Source organism: Zootoca vivipara, chromosome 3 (assembly GCF_965207765.1).
Source record: "Zootoca vivipara chromosome 3, rZooViv2.hap1.1, whole genome shotgun sequence".
In the NCBI taxonomy this organism is placed as follows: domain Eukaryota; kingdom Metazoa; phylum Chordata; class Lepidosauria; order Squamata; family Lacertidae; genus Zootoca; species Zootoca vivipara.
Window position 1 is genome coordinate 92,215,320 of NC_142586.1, and position 22,120 is coordinate 92,237,439.

Sequence of the window (22,120 nt, forward strand, 5' to 3'; positions counted from 1 at the left end):
TGAGATAAGATAATAATATTAACCCAACCGGTAACAATAATAATATTGTTACCGGTAGCCGGTAACAATATTAACCCAAATGCTTCACGCAGGCTTACCACCTTAATTATTTATTTTTTTAATAGTGGTGCATTTATTAAGTTTGGTTGCTTAAAACGGTTGGAAAGAGGAGAGGGTGATTGAGCAGGAAAGCACAGAGAATTAACACTTCTATAGCACTCGGCCAATTAAGAACACAGTGCAGAACTTTATCATAGTAGCATGTCACTGACAAGAATGTTTTTTCATTGAAAGGCAGATTTTTTTCATTGAGTTATGCAGCAGGCTTGATCAACATCCCAAGTGCATTCCCCACCCCACCCCCTTGTAAAGTCAGTGTGAAGTTGATCTTTTTGCACAAGTGGGCTGCAAAGCTTTTGCAAACTTTTCCTTTCCTATATGTTGCTACCGTTAACTAAAAACACAACAATGCTCAGTTGAATAACAGCTTGCTGTAAATCTGAAATGGGTTTTTTTAAAAACAAAAACAGTTTTCCAGAGAATGATATATATATATATATCATCCCCCTTAAATGCACATAGTTTAAAATGCACCAACCAAAGTTGTTTCTCCTTCAAGGAGACATTGCAAGCAGAAACAAATATCAGGCCAGCGTATAAGCATGCTGCAAAAACAACTAAGAATTTAGAAATTTCAAGGATATTTCAATTTAAGCACAGTTCCTTTTTCTGCATTGGGGTATACTCCAGTTCAGTTTGTACTCACAGAGCTGGTTCTTACATAATGTGTCTCACAAAAGGAAGCACAAGTTTTCCCACAGCCAAAAATAAGTCTTGATTCTCCCAAGTCTGGTGTGTTTTCCAGCTGCTCTTGCGTTTGTAGCCCGACAATGTTCTGTGGTGAGGTGGATAAAAAGCAACAACACGTGGTTAAAGAATGGCGCTGTGTTCATGTGTAATACCAAGCCATAGTTAAAACCAATGTATTTTAGCAGTAAACAAATCATTGTTAAAGCTGCTAGGGAGGGTTCACACAAAACACAAAACCATGTTTTATTAAACTGGTTTATTAGTCTGAGAACAACTATTCTGAGTTGTTCCTTACCATACAATAAAGCCTGTTTTTAATTGGTGTTTTGTAAGACAAGCTGTTTCTAAAAATGTGTATGAAATCGTATGCCAAATCTAACAAAATACTAGTGGTAGGAGATTATTTCTGCAATAATATTTTATATTTGATTCTTTTTACAACTGCCTTTTCACGTTTTTGATATCATTTTTGGACCTGGGTGTCCTGAACATTGTGCTCTAATCATGTTGGTTTAGTAACAAACACAATTTTGTTACCTTTGACTTGTTTGTGAAATGAAATATTGGTTTAGATTTGCCTTTGTCTAATTCACACACTTTTGATCAATTCCAACTCATGCCCAATTATATTACATTGCATTAACATAATTCAACAGATGTTGATATTTAAATGCTTTCTGGCATTCACATCTTGGACAGCTGTCTCAGAGCTTGGGGAAAAGGCAAACATTTAGAGTTAAATGCTGAACATATGCTTAAATTACTAATTAGAAGCAAGTAAAAACAATGCATTATCCTTTCTAAGGACAGTAAGACTCTAATACAGATATTTTAAAGTCTTTTTTGCTTGGCATAAAGTTCATGAGTCTCTGGAGGCGTGGTGGTGCAGAGCATTAAGAATAACAGTACAATTGGACTTTATTTCCTGCCAGGTTTTCTTTTAAAAATGCAACCTGCTTATTGCAGGTAAATCTGTGACAGCCTCTGACTTTGAATAAGGTTTGGAACAGCTAGGAGGTGTTAGAGTACTGTGCATGGAGATGAGAATTTATTGGCACGAGAATCCCCCCCCCTTTCACGTTTCATAGTCACATTATGTTACTATTCCATATAAAACAAATGTGTCACCATTAAAGCCCCAATCTCAGCATACTGGCATTGTATAAAAGGAGTTTGACAGAGCTGAATTGTTCCATCACATCTGTTTAACATTTAACCAAAAAAAGGGGGGGAGAAAGGAAAGGAAAAAGGAATGGTCATAGCTCTTGTTGGTTAATACAATGGCATTCTTAGTAGTGTGAAAGCAGATGTTGCGATGGGTGTTGAGCTGGTGATGTCATTGTTATAGCTAAGCCTAAGGAAAGGCTTCAGAGCGAAGCAAGCCAATAGCTGGATTCGGTGTGAAATTCCGATTACACCTGCCCAGTGTAAAATAAGACTCAACTGCATCGGTTTTTAGAAACTGCATTTAAAATTTTACTCCCTCTGTCAGCATAGGTTATTCTGCATTTTCCTGGTGAGAGTTGTAAGTGGGGGGAAGCAAGACTGAAAGCCTCTTTTTACGTAGAAACACAACTGGGAAATTGATCGGTGAGCCATTTATTGATAGAGTGTTTATATATATTTTTAGCCCACAGTTCCACTTTGGAGCTCAGGGCAGCATTTTAATCTCACAGCTGCCCGGTGGGGCAAGTTAGGCCCAGGGTGGCCCTGTGAGCCTCATGGCAAGATCTGATTTCATTCTGAGTTACTCATTTACATGCTACACTATAATTGCTAACTATATACTATACTGCGAACCAGTGTTTTTTTTCTAGAAAAATAGGTGCTGGTACTCCCCGTGAAGTTGTTACAGTAAGTGCTACACTTCTTAAAAACAACAACAAAAGAGATGCCGGTACTGCGTACCCTTGAGTGCCCCCTGAAAAGAAAAGGAAAAAAACCCACTGCAAATACTATTTTAAACACATTTGCAAGTAGCCCAAGTCAGGACTGTTGGCATTCCTTTGTAACTGCTGGAAGTTTTAATAACATACAAATTGCATTGAATTTCCTGGGGTTGTGTAGAAGGAAATCTTTAGATTACAGTATATGAAATTTACTGTTTTGCATGTCTTACGGGCTTGTCTGAGAGGCAGTTATAGAATGCTTAGGCCACTAAAATCAATTGTCCCATTGTATCCATTATTCTAATAACTGATAACTGTAATGAGTATATTTCAGCATTTCCATCCACATCCCCTTCAGAGGTTACATGAAGCCTCTTGGTATCAGCCTTTGTTGCTTCTATAAAATGTGTGAATGTAAGACAACAAGCCGCTGTCATTCTTTGCTAAGTAGGTTTGGATGTTTTTCTCTTTTCTTTTGCAGGGCAAAGCATTTGCTCCTAGAATGCAGCCTGAATAAGGAATTTCATGCTCCCTCCACTTTCCAGCCCCCAAAGTAGAAAATTATGTACAGTTTGCCAAGATAGCAGCTGTCAGAATTACATCTGTAGACATTAGAAATGAAACTAGCATTCTGTGTTGCCACTGGCTGCTCAAGCCACTGCCAGACAACAATTCCCCAAAACTTTGCTATGAAAGATACATAAGTTTTCTGACATTCAGCTTTTCTGAACAGCCAAGCAAATAACAGATGAAATTTCAACATTGGAGATTCTTATATTTTCTGATCTTTTAGAAGCAGCAGACATGTTGCCTTAATTTTTCTAAAAGTATAAAAATATAAAGATTTTGAAAGCATTCAGGAGCCCAAGACTGCTTTAAAATGCCTTGTAGATTAGCCATCCTGAATACTGTTTCAGAGGAAAATTCTGCTGATAGCATAGCTGGTATAGTTGTGGGAATAGGCACAATTGGGAAAGGACCACACATGCTTAAGAAAACCGTAGGCCACAGTATGAAAGAACACAGGAGTGTCTTAGCCAAGATAGGACAAGGTACCTTTCCTCTTCTTGCAATTAAAAATAGGTTTGGTGCGTGAAGCAGAGAGCAGTAAGCATGTCCTGGCAGCTCTCATTTTAGGAACAGTCTGTACTGCTTGGATCACTGCAGCCCAGTTGGTTTATATTGCTAGCAAGGAACTGATAAAGAACCAGTGTGGACATTGGATCTGCACAGGGGTGGCTTCAAGTTACCATTTTAAGTATTATGGTGTCCCCTAGTTAAAAGTTACCTGTGCATTTTCCAAAAATGCTTCCCCTATTTCTAGTTTTGTAATATAGCACCTAACAAGGAGTGCAGAAAGCTGTGGTCTAGTTAGATCCTTAGAATAAATTGTGTATTTTCTACCTTTCAATTGGAGCAGTTGTGGTGGCTGCCTCCGAGTTATTCTGTGAATAGAAATCCATTATGTGAATGGCAGTAGAAGGGCACAGTATATCATCCTATGGGCTGCACACATATAACATGTGGAAGACTGTCTATTTTTGCATCAGTAATTTTAGAATTATAGGATAATATAACTAGCCAATGCTGCATTTCAAGGAACTTGTTCTATATCAACCATCTCCAGTTTTAACCATTTTAATTTCCTTTCCATGTTTTTGCACCTGTGAATAACAAATCTTCACTGCTGTCATGGTTTTATACCTTCTTTCCTTGATTCCCCCCCCCCTTTTGTTTTGTGTTTTTCACATTATTCTTGATTCAGGTGACCTAAATAGGTGAAACTATAATGTGGCAGAAGGAAAAAGAGAAATACATATCTTGTGATCTATTACCACTCTTTCTTTTCAAGATAGTCGTCTGCTTTTAAATTGTGTGTTCAAACCTTCATAATGGGTTTTAAAACTCAATTTAAAAGTAGACTGCTATCTTGAAAAGAAAGAGTAATAGGTCACAAGATATGCATATATTTTATAGGATCTATATAAAATAGAGCAACGTGAAATTTCGTGAAGAGGCTGTTTTTAAACCATCAGTGAATGCTAAGACTTTTTTAAAGACCAAAGTTAAAGTTAGAAGTGTTTATGTACCTAAGTATTGAGACAAGCTCGGGTAGTTATTTTTATATACATTTCTTCCAATTTTTAAAAAATCAAAACATAGAAAAAATACTCCGCCATACTTGAACCAATGCGTTTTCTTTTTAAAATATAAGTTGCGGAGGGAACTCCCACTTGGTCATAGGATCAACAGTCCTCTCCTGTCCCCTTTTCATTCTTCCACCATTTCCTAACAGGCAAAGCCATCTGGTGACTTCCTGAGAACAAATTCATGTTTAGCCTTAGAACTAATAAAACCTTAGTTCTGAGCAGAAAGCAAATTCTAAGGAGCGTTGTTTTGTGCAAGAATGGACACAATTTTATTGGCAAATCAAATTTCATATGGCACATGTTTACCAGTGACATTTCAACCATAGTATCCTTCTGGGCTGCCTGCAAGGTTTGCAAAATGCTGTTCTACAATGGTTAGCCAGCCCCAGAAGACTACTAGAAGATGGCTGTTCTGCCCCCACCCCTCTGGCTCCTTTTGTCTGTAGGATACCACAAGCTCCCCCTGTGTACATCATGTACATCAGGGATGGGAAGCCTGTTTCTCTACAAGGTATTGCCAGACTCCAGCTCCCATCAGCTGGGGCTCCCCACCCCTGATCTATATGAAAGATCTGCAAAAGGTTTTCCGGTGATTTGGGCTATGGTTATAGTCGTAGGCCCCATGAACTAATTGATTTCCCCTCTTCCCCTTGTACACCCTGTAGGGAAGGGGGCACTCCTGAATAGTGGGGGCTGTGTTATATGAGGCTGTAATGGGAGAGAGAAATTGATCTTAAGGAGCTTGCATCAGCAGGGGGGAGGAAGGGAAGAGAGAGATTGGTTGCATAAGCTAGCTTCCCTTCATGCAACCATTGGACACATCCCGATATGCAGTTGAAACACTTCTTGTCTCTATTATCAAAACTCAATGGAAATGATAGATCAGTGTCTTGTATCAGTTCAGCAGTGGATACGGGGGGGGGGGGGCAGGGATCGCTAAGCAAACTAAAACTTAACCTGTACCAGATTAAGTGCTGTTGGTTGGAAATTCTGGAGGTTTTGGAGACTAACTTGATACCTGATATGAATGGCATATGTAGCTTCAGGATTCTCCTGGATCTAATGTTGTCCCTGGATATCCAGATGACAGCAGTTGCCAGGAGTGTCTTATATCAACTATGACTGATTTCCTGGTTGCCTGAAGACTGATTTCCTTAAAGAAAGCAGAGCTAGCATCAGTTATCCCTGGTTTAGTTACTTCCAGATTGGTTTTGCAGGGCTCTCTGTGAGCACTCTTTCTGTGGTGGCTGCCTGTTAAAAAACAAAAACCTCAAAAAATTCAGGTAGCACTGATCAGACATTTCTCAGGTACTTCGTGTGCTAATCTTGTTTCAGCTGCATTGGTTAGCCATTCATTTGCAGTATCTATTTAAAGTGCTGGTTTGGCCCTTTAAAGTACTCATTATCTCAGGGACTATCTGCTTCACATATCCTGCCCGAGGGTTACAATATATCAGAGGCACTGCTTCCTATGTTTTCATCTAGAGCGGTGATATACGGTAGATGAGAACAAGGGACAGAGCCTTCTCAGTTGTGGCACTGCGGGTGGATATTGCTGGTTCCCTCATCTTTTAGACAAACTGAAAAGACTTTTTTGCTTCAGCAGGCTTTCAGTGTGCAGTTCTGCTGCTGTTTTCAAATGGATTACAGCAACAGCAGCAGTTTTCACGAACATAAGGCCTGTGTCAACTCCTGAGACCTTAATTCCTTCGTTTTGGTTCCTAGACAAAGCAAACATTTAGAACCAACACATGATGGTCCCTGACCTTTCTTGTTCCCTAATTTACAGAGATGCTTTAGATGTATTGACGAAAACACTAGGGGCTGCTGCTGAGCTGTGTGAACCATAGACTTGAATGCTGGCAGAACAACTAGAGCAGAGCCTGCTTCCACCACATTCAGACATGGCTGCTGATGAAATGTACAGCAGGGATTCCCAAACACTTTCCCATCTTGGCTTCCTCGGGAACCCAAATTTAATAAAGGAGAGAGTCCTTTATTAACAGACTGTGGAGGAGGCGGAATTTCCACAGGTGCAGCATCTCAAAATCTTCACTTGCCAAAATTCCCAGAATTGCTCGTTGTTCACAAGCTATTTGTGAAAGTGCTAAAGGGAGTAGCAATATAAGCACGATCTAAACACAGGAAAACACTGGAGGTGTAGGAAAGAGAATGGAGAGCAAGGCAAGTATACACTCCACTGCTTAACCTGCCTTTGTGTTCTGTTAAGATTTAACGGCTTGGAATTAATGAAAATGAAACAGCATCTTTAGTAATGCAAACGGCTACTAAGATGTATTATACTGTTAGCAAGAGTTTTGCTTCCATTGTAAGGTACTTTACATTGAATGCTATTATTTGAGTTTCATAATGTAGACGTAAGTATGTAATACCAAGGGCCTATTAACACATTTGTCAGCAGCAGCACCCCCAAAAAAAAGTACAGTGGGCATGAAATTGTGTGCCCCTCCCATGCTCAGTTATTATCAGTGGTAAATGTGGGTGCAAATTGTTATCCCCATATAGTTACCGTAGTATACATACTGGTTTATGTAAGACATCTATACACCATGTACATATACATACTGGTATACTTAGCATACATACTGGTTTATGTAAGACATCTATACACCATGTATAAATTCTCCCATGGCAACATTACAAAATTAGGCACACCATCAGTCTGATTCCAAATGCAATTGTACACACTTTATGCCCCTTGCAGGGATTCAGGGAGGCTGCACATTTAGTATACCGGTATGTGCAGTGCAGTCCTAAACTTGCCTGTGCTGAAGTTCCCTTCAGTTCAACGTAATTGCCCTTCATAAATGTTGCAACTTGTGGCCATCCTTTAAAATGCCTAAAGGGATTTTTGTGCTCTGAATTAGTAGCATTATTGCACCTTATAAAATGAAATAAATCCCTCACTTACCAAAATGCTCTTCTGTCGTTCTTAAGATGAAAAGAACTTAACTCTAGCCACTTTACATTATCCTTCTGAGACCACCTCAGACTCTCTCTTTTCCAAGCCCATGTGTATGACCTAACGGCATCCAAAAGGCATAAACCAAAGGGTTCTACAGCCATCTGCAGGAGCTCACTGATACTGTGCCAATATTCTGTGACTGTTTCTACAGAATTTCATGATTTTAATTGGGTTAAAGGCTTGTTAACAGCAGCCTAAAACTGAAGTACAGGATGAAATCAGCTCACGGCTTGAAAGAATGAAATAAAAGAGAGTGTCTAAACAGGTTTAGAAAGATGCAATGCAGCAAAAGCTTTCTGAATCAGTGGCACATGTATACAGATGAGTTAATCATTGTTCCATTCAGAAATAGTTCCTTCTGAAATTCAGGTTACATTAGGGAGACTATATGCTGGAGGAAAAAGGCTTCTGAGGCTTTGAGTTCCAAACCAGGGCAGCACTCTGCAGGTGTGGTTTTTCCATTCAGCGCAGTACTATAATGAAAGAAGCTGCACCTGTGGAACTTCAATGAAGTCATAAAGGGAACTAATCTTCCATTTGCCATTTTTAATAAGGATATTCTACCTAGGTGAAATGTAAAAGAAATAAACAACAACCTTAGGTATAAATTGTTCAAAAAGACTCTGTCTTTCTCAATGGATTTAAAAGAAACCTTGCATTGGCTTCAACTTGAAGTAGGAGTATTTAGTTACTAGAGAACATATAAATAGGGAAGTGGTTTTGTGCACTAAAGCTATCCAGCATTAAGATTTAATTCTTTTTCCACTGGTAGCTGCATGGCTAGTGATAGTGTATCACTGGAAATCCCAAGTGGAGCTACCTCTTGAGACATGGGTCAATAATATTTCGGATATCTAGTTCAGAACAACTAACTGGGTTTAAAAGAGATGCAAATGCGGTTGTAAAGGAAAATACCATTGATGAAACCTGGTCTCCTTTGTTCATATGTAAGGGGAAAAGAAAGTAAAGCAGAGAAGCTGGTAAAATATGGGCTGGACAAAGTTACTGTTAGGTGGATTTGTAACTGGTTGACTGACTGAACCCAAAGAGTGCTCATTATAGTTCCTTGTCATCCTGAAAAAAAGTGGTAAGTGGGGTGCCACAGGGTTCTGTCCTGTGCCTGTTGTTGTTCACCGTCTTTATAAATAATTTGGATGAAGGAATTGAGGGGATGCTCATCAAATTTGAAGACGACACCAAGCTGGGAGGGCATACAGAATTCAGTATGACCTTAACAGATTGGAGAACAGGGCCAAATGTAAGGTTCTGCACTTAGGCAGGAAGAACCAGTTGCACAAATATAAGAGGAGGGACACCTGGCCTGACAGTAGCATATGTGAAGACGATCTAGAGGTCTTAGTAGACTACAAGCTTAACATGGGTACACAGTGTGATTCATCAGCTAAAAGGTTAATGCTGTTAGTCTGCATCAACAGAGGTCTAGTGTCCAGATCAAGGGAAGTAATAGAACCACTCTATTCTGCCTTGGTCAGACCACACCTGGTATACTGTGTCCAGTTCTGGGCTCCACAATTTAAGATGGAAATTGACAAGCTGCAACGTGTGTAGAGGAGGGCGACCAACCCGAACCAATGGATTCAAGTTACAAGAAAGGAGTTTGCGAATAAACACCATGAAGAACTTTCTGGTGATAAGAGGTGTTTGACAGTGGAGCAGACTCCCATGAGATGGTGGATTCTCCTTCCTTGGAAGTTTTTACACAGAGGTTGGGTAGCCATCTGCCATGGATGTTTAGGTTGAGATTATGTCATTGCAGGGGGTTGGACTGGATGTTCCTTAGGGTCCTTCCAACTCTACAGTTCTATAGTTTTTTGACCCTGAAAAGGACAGCAGTACCCTTATGCTGTCTTTCACTTAACAGAGTATTTTCTTAATCTTTTAGGGCACAAAGATGTCAACAGTTGTATGGTTAAGTTACAGGAAATATTAATTTGCCATGCAACATAATAAGGTGTGAAATTAAATTGTAAGGGACGGAGAACTTCAACAGAGGGAAGAAAGCAAGGGAAATGTTGCCATCAAATAGCAGCTGCTGTATATTGGTAGCTCTGCTTTAAAAATTGCCTGATGACATGGTAATAGCTGTTAATGGCAATAATACATTTCCATTTATATCATCATCAAATTCTTTCCTGCAGCCCCCTGCTGCCACCGCCGCCTTCCCAAGTGTCTCAAAATAGACTCTCTTATTCCTCCAGTTCTTGTAATTACTTGCATCAAGAAAAGACATGCTTAAATATTGTATACAAAAGAGAGAGAAAATTAAGAATTGGCCACAGTTTTCCCCGTCTTCTGTTGTTTGTTCATTTAATGTCAGAAGGCATGACAATAACAAATATATATTTGGCCTACTAGTGTAAGTTCACACTAGTCTGGCTTTTCCAGCCCTTTTATTTCCTTCTGCCACAACTTTGCCGCTGCCGTGACACTTGCAGGCCCGCTCCACTGTTGTGCAGCTGATGCCCTGTCCAGGCTTATATCTTTCTTCGTGACAGTGAGTGTTCTTGCCAAATGCCAGGGACCATAGTCACATCTGTTTGTCTCCCGAGCTCGTCTGAGGCTGCTCGGGAACACTTTTTATCCAGGGGGCAGCTTTAACTAGGCCTAATACTCTGAAAAGCCCTGTTTGTAAATGCATACAATGAGGCGACAAGTTTCTGTTGTCTTTCCTTTAAAATTATTCCCTTTGACACGGCTTGCTCGAGTCCCTGTCACCAGCACGTCAACAGCCAAGTTTTCAGGCAAGGTGGTCTTAACAATTTCTATTGCCCCTGCCATAGAGCATGCCTAGCTTCCTGCCAAAACGCTATTTATAAATGATAGCTCGCAGCAAGCTATGGATAAGTGGAGAAGAATCAGGGGAATTAGCTATTTGCAATCTTCCAAGTCTGCAGCTAAGGAACGTCCAAGGCAGGGCAGCTCAGTCTCTTCCGTTTTGCCTTGTCCTGCTGCTTGGAAATCGAAACATTTGTTAAATAAATCAAGAGAAACAGAAATACTTAATTTTGCTTGGCTTCTTTCCCAATATTTATGTATTTTAAGCATTTTACCTTGCTTTTCCACCAATAAGGGTCCCATAGCAGCTTACATAAGATCAAGAAGGACATCAGTATATCATTTAACTGGTAACAAATAAGTTTTTTAAAGAGGCAACCGTGACGACCGCGTAGGAAGTTGCCTTATGCTGCATAGTCAGGCTATAGGCCGGTCTAGCCCAGTATTGTTGAAACTGACTGGCAGCAGATCTCCACGGTTTCGGGCAGGGACAGATGTAAAGTTCTACACTTAGGAATAATTAGATGCACAAATATAAGACATGTAGCTTGAGAGCTGTACATGTAAAAAGGCTCTAGATGCTTTTAGTAGACCACATGCGTAACACAAGGTATAGCTCAGTTGGTGGAGCATGAGACTTTTCATCTCAGGGTCATGGGTTTGAGCCCCATGTTGGGTGAAATATTTCTGCATTGAACTTAGAAGATGATCCCCGTGGTCCCTTCCAACTCTACGATTCCATGATTCCATGAGTCAACAGTGTGATGCAGCAGCAAAAAGGTGAATGTGTTTCTAGGCTGCATCAACAGAAGTATAGTATCTATTCTGCCTTGGTCAGACCACACCAGGAGTACTGGGTAGGTATCACAGTTTGTGGGCACCAGGATATTGACAAACTGAAACATGTGCAGAGGGAGACGACCAAGGCATAGCTGCCAAGTTCTCCCTTTTTTAAAGGGAAATTCCATTATGCTGAATAGGCTTCCTCGCGAGATAAGGGAAAACTTGGCAGCTATGGACCAAGGTGATATAGGGTCTGGAAACCAAGTCTTAAGAGGAACTGTTGGAGAAGGGAAAGCTTAGAGGTGATACAATAGCCATATTCAAATATTTGAAGGGTTGTCACATGGATGATGGAGCAAACTTGTTTTCATTTGGTCCGGAGGGTAGGGCCCAAACCAATGGATGCAAATTACAGGATTTTGACTACATATTAGGAATAATTTGAGATGGTACAGGCTGTTTGACAGTAGAACAGACTGCCTTGGGGAGTGGTACTTTCCGCCATTGGAGGTTTTTAAACAGGTTGCATTGCCGTCTATCAGAGATTCCTGAGAGCTGTGATTCCTGCATTGCAGAGGGTTGCATTAGATTTCCCTTGGAGGTCTCTTCCAGCTCTACAGTTCTATGCTTCTATCATAATTTTAATGTTTTTATTTTATAGTTTTGTAGACTGCTTAGAGGCTTTTTACAATCAAGTGGTATACAAATTTTGTTAAATAAATAAAATAATGCTGCTTGAAAATGAAACAGTCTACGTCACAGAATTCATTTGACTCTGATCAACTGGATATGCGAATGGACTCACCCTTCTGCTTTCCACCTCATGCTGGGATTCTCAAATCCCAATTTTTAAGATCTTTCGATTCAGAGGCAGTGCCTCACAGTGTGCATAACAAGTTGTCAGTCAGTCAAGTTTATTGCTTATAGCCGAAGGCTGCTGCAATGTATACAACGCAGAACAAGTTTGTTTTCCCACAATTTTTGCAATGCATGAAAAAGTAGAACTGCTAATCTTTTTATTCATCCACTTTTCAAGATGTGTTAAATGCAGCTACAGTTAAATGCTAAAACTCTGAACTTGACCAAATCTGATTCTCTTGTTTTGAGAGCATATAGGATATATGTTTTTTTATAATAGTGATTGCTTTTTAATTCTTTATAATAATGCTTGTTTTCAGAATGTTGCTAAAACTTAGGTTTTTTCCTCAGAACAGTAGCAAACAAGCAAACAAACAAACAAACAAACATCTCACCTTGGCTAGTGATCAAATTGTTGAGCTTTGCAAAGACAAATGATTCATTTATGCTGAAGAAACACAGCTGCCTTTCAGACATTCATTGATTTTAAATTAAAAAGTAACTGCTATGTTCTACACAAAGGGTGACAACAATAACAAAGTATTCCTTACTTAGTGTTATTTGTTGCAACTCCATTGCATGTGCCACAGGAGAAGCGGGGAGGGGGAATCCAAGTTCCATAATCTAACTGATCAATAATCTAGATATTTCAATGCAGTGTAACAGATAATCAATGTGAGCAGAATTACTCAAGCACAGCTAGCTGTTATTCCTGGAGCTAGGGTCTCCAGGTTCAATTGGCTGACTTTATTAATTTTTATCTTTCATCCTGCTTGAATTCTTTGTTTCCCTCCTTCCCATTGCTTCTCAGCCTCCCTTCATTATAACAGCCCTGACAAACACTGCAATCTATTATAGAACAAGCTGTGCCCCAAAGTCCCTTGCTGTCAGTGACCCTGCAATAATATTATGAACAGAGGAGAGGGAGGCTTAATGTTTCTTTGTGTAAGTTATATTAGATTTCATATATTCTTCATCTACTGGTCTACAGTCACTTTTGGACCAACTTGAGACATCTACAAGGTCTGATTTTTAAAGCTTGGTCTAATTTATATTTCAGTTTAGACATCTTCAGACCGTGACTTGTAATAGAAGACAACTGGCTTATTATTAAACAAGCACTGTGGTTCCCAGTCCAAACAGTTGTATGGCGACTCTATGAGCGGACAAATACCTGACTCTCTTGTTCAGGAAACAGACACAAACACACAGAGAGACCCATGGTTGCCCCTCCCTTCTTGTTCATACAGAGGAGAGGAAGAATCTGTCCATTGCCTTCACCTCCAAAACTGTCCTGTCTTCCTCCCTCCTCAGCCTGTTTAATGACAAATTAGCAAAATCATGCCCCCGCCCTCCATAAACCCAGTTCATAGCAAGTTGCAAGCATCATGAAATAGAGCAAGGCATGCATGCCTTTTACACATGTGTACACTTCAGGTACCTTTTTGTGTGTGCTAAATTTGAGAGGGGCTTTTCAGATGTTAGGAATTTCCACAGACCTCCAGTTCCCTCCAGGTTTGTTGATACCTTTCTCTTGTACTAGGTTTCATAACGCAAACACACACACTATAGATTGAATATAGAAGGCATGATACAACCGAAGTCATTGTAATTATCTTCAGTTTGGAGTTAGCAAAAGCTGCATTCCTGCACTTCCAAACTTCTGCCAAAGATTCAGAGAGGATGTAAGAAACAAAAATCAGAAACTTCTCCTCCTCCTTGCTATCTGTTAACGAAGTCAGGTGTAAACTGCCTACCTAATGTTTGCTAGGGAAAGTGTTAATTTGGGGGTACTCTTTGGCTGCAACTTTTTGTTGTTTTTTCTCTCTGGAAAAAAAGAAAGAAAGAAATGTATCTCTTGGTTAAGTTCTGAACTGCTGTGATTCTCATAGCCTTGTCTTACCTGAAGTTAATGTATTTGTCCTTTCAGCCAAATAACTGAGTACTATAACCCTAGGAGTCAGAAATAGAAGTGTACCCTGTATCCCAGGATCTCTGAATTGGAGCATAGTTGTTTAGTTTCCTTACCACCCAATAATCCAGTACATGGCAGGACTACCTTGTTATACTTTGTGTAATAGGGAGGATTTAGTCCCACTGGTAAAGCTGGAGTAATTAGACCCCCCTCTAATCAAAGTTTATCCATGATCTCTGGGGTGCCAAGGTAAGAAGAGGAGTCAAAACCTCTCAGAACGATGTCAAGTCAGAAGAGGTTTATAAAGTTATGAACAATGTGGAAACCAGATTATGAAAAAATTCCCCATCTCTTCTTCAGTTCCAGAACTCTGGATCATCCAATGAAATGGAAGTATTTTCAGGACAGGCAAATAAAAGTGCTCCACATAATGCATGATTAACGTGGATTTTTTAATTAGAAAATGTGATAAGTTGTGATCAACAATTTGCGAGTAATGCAAAATCCTTGTGTTTCTCATTTTAAATTAAAAAAGACATTAAAGAGAAGATTTTGCAATGTATATATGTTACACATTACAGGTTTTGTTGAATTTAATCAATGCCATTTTATTATAAAACCAATAGAATGTTCTATTTAAAAATAATGTTTCATTTCCCACTTGTTTATTACCTGTGAAGAGATGCTTGTTAACTGATTTTTTTTGAAATATATGTTATTCTAACAGCAGATATTAATAGACAACTGATAGTCTATAATATTGTGATCATTTAAGTATGTTTACCTACTGCTTTGTCAGTAGGTATACATTTTGTCAGTGGGTATACATTTTATGTTGACTCAGAAAGATTGTCAGTTTTGAAAACCTGAAAGTATTTCTTTTAGAATTTATTTATTCCAGCGGTGATTTAGATTGTTTCTAAATACTGACTGCTTGTCAATAAACATAATTCATTTTCAGGATGTGGAACCTGCAACAAAATATTGCAGTGTGCAGTATTTCTGATCAGAATTCTAGACATAGCATTCCTTTCTCCATCCCAACCAGTTTTTTAATTTATTTTTATTTTTTTGCCCAGTAGTATTCTGTGCCAAGTGAGCATGCTCAGTCCTCACTCTTAGATTCCCCCCCCCCAAAAAAAAAATGTTTTGTATTACTGCAAACTTTGGGCTTTCTCCAAGTCTTTTTGATGTCTCCTTCTTGTGTATGGCCAATGCCCTTTTGGCTACATTGGTAACATCACTCTAAGCACTAGAAATACAAAAAGTATCTGAAAGATTCCAACATGTAGCTCTATGTTTATTTAAACTATTTTGACCAGGATGCAGATTCTTTGATACACGTCCTTCTGCAGAGTTATTATTTTTCCTATCAGTTATTAATACATCTCTCTGGTAATTGCTTACAGGCAGACAAGTGTGCATTTGGGATCCTTATGTATGGGTGATATCAAACGAAGGAGAAAAGCCGCACCACTGCCAGGACCCACCGGTAAGCAGATTCACCATGATGACACATCCAGATGTCTTAAGTCTGTAAAACAGCACGGAGGGCGGGAGAGAACCCAGAAACTGATTGGGGCTTACCTCCACAAAACTGGGCTTGGGGTGGTTTGACAAAGGAGCATTTTCAGGTAGCAATCCTAAACCCACTTACTAGGGAGTAAGTGCCACTGGCTTCAGTTGATTTGCATCTGACTAAACATGCATGGGATTACAGCCCAAGAGCATAGGTAGAAAAGAGCTGTTGCAACTTGACACTTAAAAGAGCAAAGGGCTGGTGCAGCTCATCCCTTTCCTCTCACTGATCTGTTTCCCATTGCCTGGTTTATTCATATGGGGGAAAGACCCTCCCATTGCAAACAGCAAGCATGGGATGGCCCAGTTCAGAGAAGAACCGCAGTCAAGGCAGCCCATATCAGAACCTAGCCTCGCATTTACTGTAGTAACCCTTCACTCTTCAGCAGTATATTGTCCGGATTAATTTAGATGACCAGTTTTTCTCCGACTACATGTATTGCCTTTTTCATTTACTATGTTGTTAGTGGAACTTGTTTGTTTAAATAAGTTCAGTGGAGAACAGACTCCACAGCTAATGGATGGAGTGGTTTTCACAGAGCACTAACTGACCTCCTTTGTGCACTGAACCTTCTCTTTACCCCATTCCCTCTTGACAAACTAGTCTTGCACAATTACCAAAACAGCCCATGGTGACTGGAAAAATCAGCACGTGTTGTGGCAAAGGTATCTAAATCCATCTTCTGTGTCGCTTAGATCGTAAGCCTTCTGTCGGAGCCCATGCCAAGTAGGAGTTCTGTATTCTGCTTTGTATTGTTTGCTAAGTGTTTAATTGCAGTACTGAGCACACTATTTAAAATCCGCATGTTGCATACAAAAAGGCTACATTTTCCTAAAACAATTATGGGAACATTTCAGAAGGCACCCTGTATCTACAGTGTACATGAGAATTGATAAGATCAACTTGTGTTAATTGTCTTTTTCTGTATGTTCTTGAATGTCACTGTACTGCACACTTGTCAACAAGGAAATATAATTTATGGGTTGACTCCTGCTAATGGAAGCACCCTTTGAGCATAGATCCACTCCGGTCATGCACCCAGTAGCAGGAGGAAGCAATGCTTGCCAGTTACCCTCTACCCCTGCAGCCCCAGTGCCACTTCCCACACTATTCTGAAGGGTTGAAGGACCCCCTGAAATAGTGTGGGAGATGGCTCTGGGATTGCATGGGGATCAAGCAATTGCCCAAATGCCTTTCATGGCCAGAAGTCATCTTATGTTCATAGAAGGTAAAGCCTGCTCTGATCCATTTTGCTGGCATATCTAAAGTGTGCACACACAAACATAGTTCTTGCCTTCTGAACTGGCCTGTGGAGCTCTTCTGTGAAGTTATCTAAATTTGGCATTTCAATAGAATGACTTTTGATTTTCATGGTGTTTCAGACTTCAGTGGCAGACCAAGAGAACTGTCTGAAAAATATTGCTAAAGCACCTTAGTGGCAGTAATATGGAAAAATAGTGCGTCTAGGTCAAGGCCTAAGACTCTGAACATATGTGTAGTGAGTAGGAAAATGCTTAATGGCTGAGGAGAGGATAATATAATTATTTCTACAAGGTGATTTTAGCTTCACAACTTGCAAGTGACAGAAGGAAGTCATTTTGTAAAGTATATGTACGTATAAAGCATCATAAAATTAACTTTAGTGTACCTTTACATCCCAGGCTTCCAACCTATTCGGTATTTTATTCTGTTTGTGAAAGCTGGCACACTTACTTAACTTTCTGGTGGTGGCAGTAGTGTAAATAGCCCTCTGTTTTCTACAAAAACAATTTGATCCCCCTACCAAAGCCATAATTCTACAATGTTTAAGTGACTGAATGTGGTTTTATTTTATTTTTTAAAAAAAGTAAGAGGCTGAGAAGGGATTTTGAGATTCTTACAGCGCTATTGCTCTATAAAGGCCAACTTATGGAATAAAAATAGAGAAAAGTGCCTCTCAATAACTACAGCGGAGGCTCCACACATTAGGGATTAGCAAAGCAGTTAAGAGGATAAACGGTGAGCCCTGGATGCCCCCCATTCAAATCTCAGCTCAGCCATGAACTCCAGCAAGCCTTGCCTCTCAAACCCCCCCCCCTGCATTTCCCTGTAATATAGAGACAGAAACAGTGGGCTAGCACTACTGCAGCTACCTCAGCATATTCTCCTTGCAGTGCACACGATAGCCATCCAGCTTTGCCTCCTGACAAATCCATCCTGTGAAAGGTGGCAGAAGTAGGAGATGCTTGTACCAAACTCTGTGGCCTGGGTGGGCCTAAAGGCCTGCAAATCCAGGGTGGGGTAAAGTCAAGGGCCCTGCTTCGAGCGTCACAGTACAGGTGCTTTTATATGTTGCCTTTGCGCTGGTAGAAGGCAACTGCGCGCTTCGGCATCCGAAAACCTCGACTTACGAAGACGGCCGCTGAACGGATCGTCTTTGTAAGTCGAGGTACCACTGTATTGTATTTTAAATGACCATAACTCTCCCTTTCAGCCTCATGGTGAAGGGCATGTAAAAAATATAATTGATGTTTATGATAATGGGGTACTGAATTTGTAAGAGGGAAAACACACTTTGCATCTGCTTAGGGAAACTTCCCTCCACATTTGCTTTGAGGATGTTTGAGGATTGAGAGCTGATACAGTCTTCGGGGCCCAAGTCCAGAGCTGCACACAGCAAGGACCCCCAAATGACCACACAGAGAGCACTTGACTATGGAAACAGCAGCAAACAGGCCTTTCATTGGCACGTGGGTGGGCTGATGCCGGTCACTGCAGGATCCTTCCTTATTTTGAAAAACACTCAATAGTCTGGTTAGGCTTTTCTACAACAAAATAGTGCTTGTTTTGTTAAATGTGTTTTAATACCAGGGCATGTTTACTCCATTTTATTCCTGCAGTTATGATGGTACTATGATCTAAGTGAGTTTAAAATGCAAAATGGCGCATTTCTTTCTTTTTAGTCGGAGTTGTCAAACTTTTGTTTTTTGCTGTCACATATCAGGAATGTAGAAGTAGCTGTAAATCATGGGATGGCAGTAGCAAGGGGAGAAGAGAAATGTTAATTGTGTGTGCTTCACAGCTGAAGTAATACACATGGCTGTAAGACCCCTGTCAACTACAGTACATAGAAGACTAAGATTAAACCTTACACTTAAATACCCTGGGAACTGAGCATTGCCCAGTAAGACTGGACCCGTTTTTGTTTCAAAAGAAGTATGAAATCAAATAAGATAATCAAATTGTTTGTATTGAGTTAATTTACAAAGCTTTGCTGGAATGTTCCATTCCACTAAGAGTTTAAAAGATCCACGAAATAAACTGTGAAAGTGAGGTACCTATGCAATCCTGCAACTAGTCAGTTGCTCCCCTTGACTTAAAATGCCTTAGCTTGTGTGTAACTGGGTGAATTATATTCCTCACAGTGGTGTTTAAATATAATTTAATTCTTCTGCCTTATTTATTCAATTATTTGGATATTTTCCCAACCTTACCCCAGAGGCTCAGATCTGGCAAAAAGGCCAGCCTCCCAGTAATAGACTTGTGAGCCTAGCAAGTGCATGAAGAAAAGATTTCCATTGCCACATTCATAAATGTCGGTTGGTGACAAATGGTTTCCCCTATCTTTGTATGCAGTATGTTGAACAGCCTTATTTATGCATGTATGGAGGATAGATAGCATGGTGGAGCTAACAAACAGTTGGAATGAGGTGTTTGTGTATTTGTGAATCCTGTTCAGCACCTGTGCCGCTACGTACTTCTAGATACGTTACAAGGCTGTAGACTACTGTAGCTAGAAGTGTTATTGGTTAAACATTTATTAATTGTGACAAGAACACCCAATTTATTTCAGCGCTCTGGCTTATTTACTGCTCTTTCACCTTTGTATTTTGTATTGAAAAAGTAAAATGAATATTGATAGAGTTAGCTATTGATTTCTAAATTTATAGCCTGTTCTCAGCCTTGAGACAAAGTCACATACCAATAGCGCCGTGTGTATTAGTAACAAAGGATGTAGATTTACTCTTACAGCAATGAAAAACTGTTGAAGCAAGAAACTTTTAGCAGTGGAGAGCATTTTATAGTTTGAAAAATGTCATCTGTAAAGGTGAACTAAAGCTGTGAAGAAAATAAGGTGAATTCTATCAGATAATTCCAGTCAACAGCTGAAGTAATAGGGTCCTAATCTGTATTTTTTTTTCTCGAAAGAGGAAACGTTTGACTTTATAGTCTATGCTAAAGCTCCTTTTTTTTAACATTGCAGCAAGAAACCAGGAAGGGTGTATCACATGAAACAAAAGATGCTTCTCCTCATATATTGCCTACAGTTTACATACAGCCTTTTAAAAATGACAAAGAATGGTTGGAATATGTTGTTCCTCTTAGGGCAGCCATGAATTTATTTCAGGAAATAAATACCTGAAGGAATTGATGACTAGTGAAGCAATATAATATCTGACATGGGAGCATGTCATTCTGAATGCCTTTGTCGGCTTGCTAAACACCTGAACTGTAATAACACTATTCCGTATGAGTCCTTAAGAGGCTTTATGGCAAAAACAGAGTGCCCTTGAGTTTGTGTGGATATGCATGCACCTGGGCACACACTCACAAAACAAGTGCTTTCATTGTTGATTCCTGATTCCATGGAACGTGACTAGGAAAGCAGGGCTCTAGCATTTCCAATTTCAGCACCAATAGTCACCCCCCCCCCCCCCGAGCAAAGTATAGGTAGCTATACAATAGGCAAGGGACACTCCATCCACTCCTACTGCACTTAACTGGTTTTGCACATTATATAAACACACACTATCAAAGAGGCTACAGGTAAGTTGGAGAACGAAACTTAACTGCAGTACCCCAGGTAATCCTGTGTCTCTGAGACCGCAGAGTCACCCAGAAGGTTCTCCATTGGTGTAAGGCTTGAAGTCTGATTTCTGTAACTGACTGTCTTCTGTGCTTCCCTGGATCTGAAACCAGTTGTGTCCATCTCCTGGTTTGTTTCCCCTCTATGCCTCAGCAGAACAACACCAAAGGTTTAGAGCACTTCCTCATCGCACATCAGTCATCTCCTCCCTTCTCTACACCCATGGCTCTCTGTACTTTCTTCTCTGTACTGCCCCCCACAATTTTATTGTTAACTTGTGGAAACTTCAGGCAATATCTCCTCCTCTTCCTACCCCACAAAGAAAATACAAAAATGTGAGGTTTACATAGAAGAGAATGCTCTGGCACTAAGAGTACAGGAAAGCTTTTCTTGGCCTTTTGCTTTTGGAGTTGCCTTTGAAAATTGCTGTATAACTTTAAGCCACTTCACAAATTGTATGCATTCCAGATGGCAAGTTCCTGTATAGGAGAATAATGAAACTCCACCCAGTTTTCATGGTGATGAAACAAGAATTAGAACAAGCAAAAACAGCAGAGGGTTGCTTTAAACATTTCACATGTAAAATGCAGCAAATGCTGGCATATAACAGTAGCTCAAGGTAGTAGATAATCTTTGATGAAAAATAAATGCTTCAATGTTTTGTCTGGGTTAGTTGGCTACATGTTGTGTTTCAGGCTGATGCACTTTGGAATGACTTGAGTTATCAACTCTATTTTTTTTATAAGAATGTGTTTTAATGAAAAATCTGACAGATTCTCTATTATGGTATGTAATATCAAGTACTGCTATAAGGTCATCATGACTCTGTTTAACAAGGTAATCAAAAGGCTAAATGTTTTCATTCCGCTTAAAAATTGCCAGCAAAACTATTTTGCTGACGTCTAATGCAGCGGTGATTAAAAATCAGACTTGAATATGAGCAGTGCCAAAATGATGATTTGAAACTACTGTGATTATACTATTCCAACAGAGGTTACCCAGGCCTGGCTTGTGGTGAAGGTCAACCTTCTGATCTGTTTATAGAAAAAGGACAGATTTGGGTTAGCTAGATAAGCTGGGGTAAATTTCCAATGCATCGAGCATCAGAGGTTGCTTCCAGTTTTTCTACTGTTATAACAAGCTTGCATATTGTCTCTGTTAACACCAAATGGTTCTGTTGGCATTGTATGATCGGTCCAATTAAAGATTCTATCAAAGAGAACAACCAGCAAAAATGCCTATAACCAGTACTTTTTCACACAGTTAAATAGTTAAATGGTTAACTATGGAATTTGCTTCCAAAATAGGCAGTTAGGACCACCAACTTGGAGGTTTTAACAGAGGATTAGACGAATTTGTGGAGGATAAGGCTATCAGAGGCTAGTAGTATTGTAATTTTATGTTGTGAACCGCCCCGAGATCTGCAGATGAAGAGCGGTACAGTATACACATTTAATAAATAATTACAATACCTTCACTGTCAGAGGCAGTGTGCTTTCCAAAATCAG

The 22,120-nt window shown here is 39.8% G+C and overlaps 1 protein-coding gene across 1 annotated transcript in view; it reads left to right on the forward strand.

Annotated features, from left to right (window-relative positions):
• Positions 1-22,120, forward strand: part of GPATCH2 (G-patch domain containing 2) — a 107,190-nt gene that overhangs the window by 76,803 nt on the left and 8,267 nt on the right. Inside the window, exon 9 of the mRNA XM_035111346.3 lies at positions 15,597-15,679. Within this exon, the coding sequence (XP_034967237.3) occupies positions 15,597-15,679 (83 nt within the window). The remainder of the gene's footprint in view (positions 1-15,596; positions 15,680-22,120) is intronic.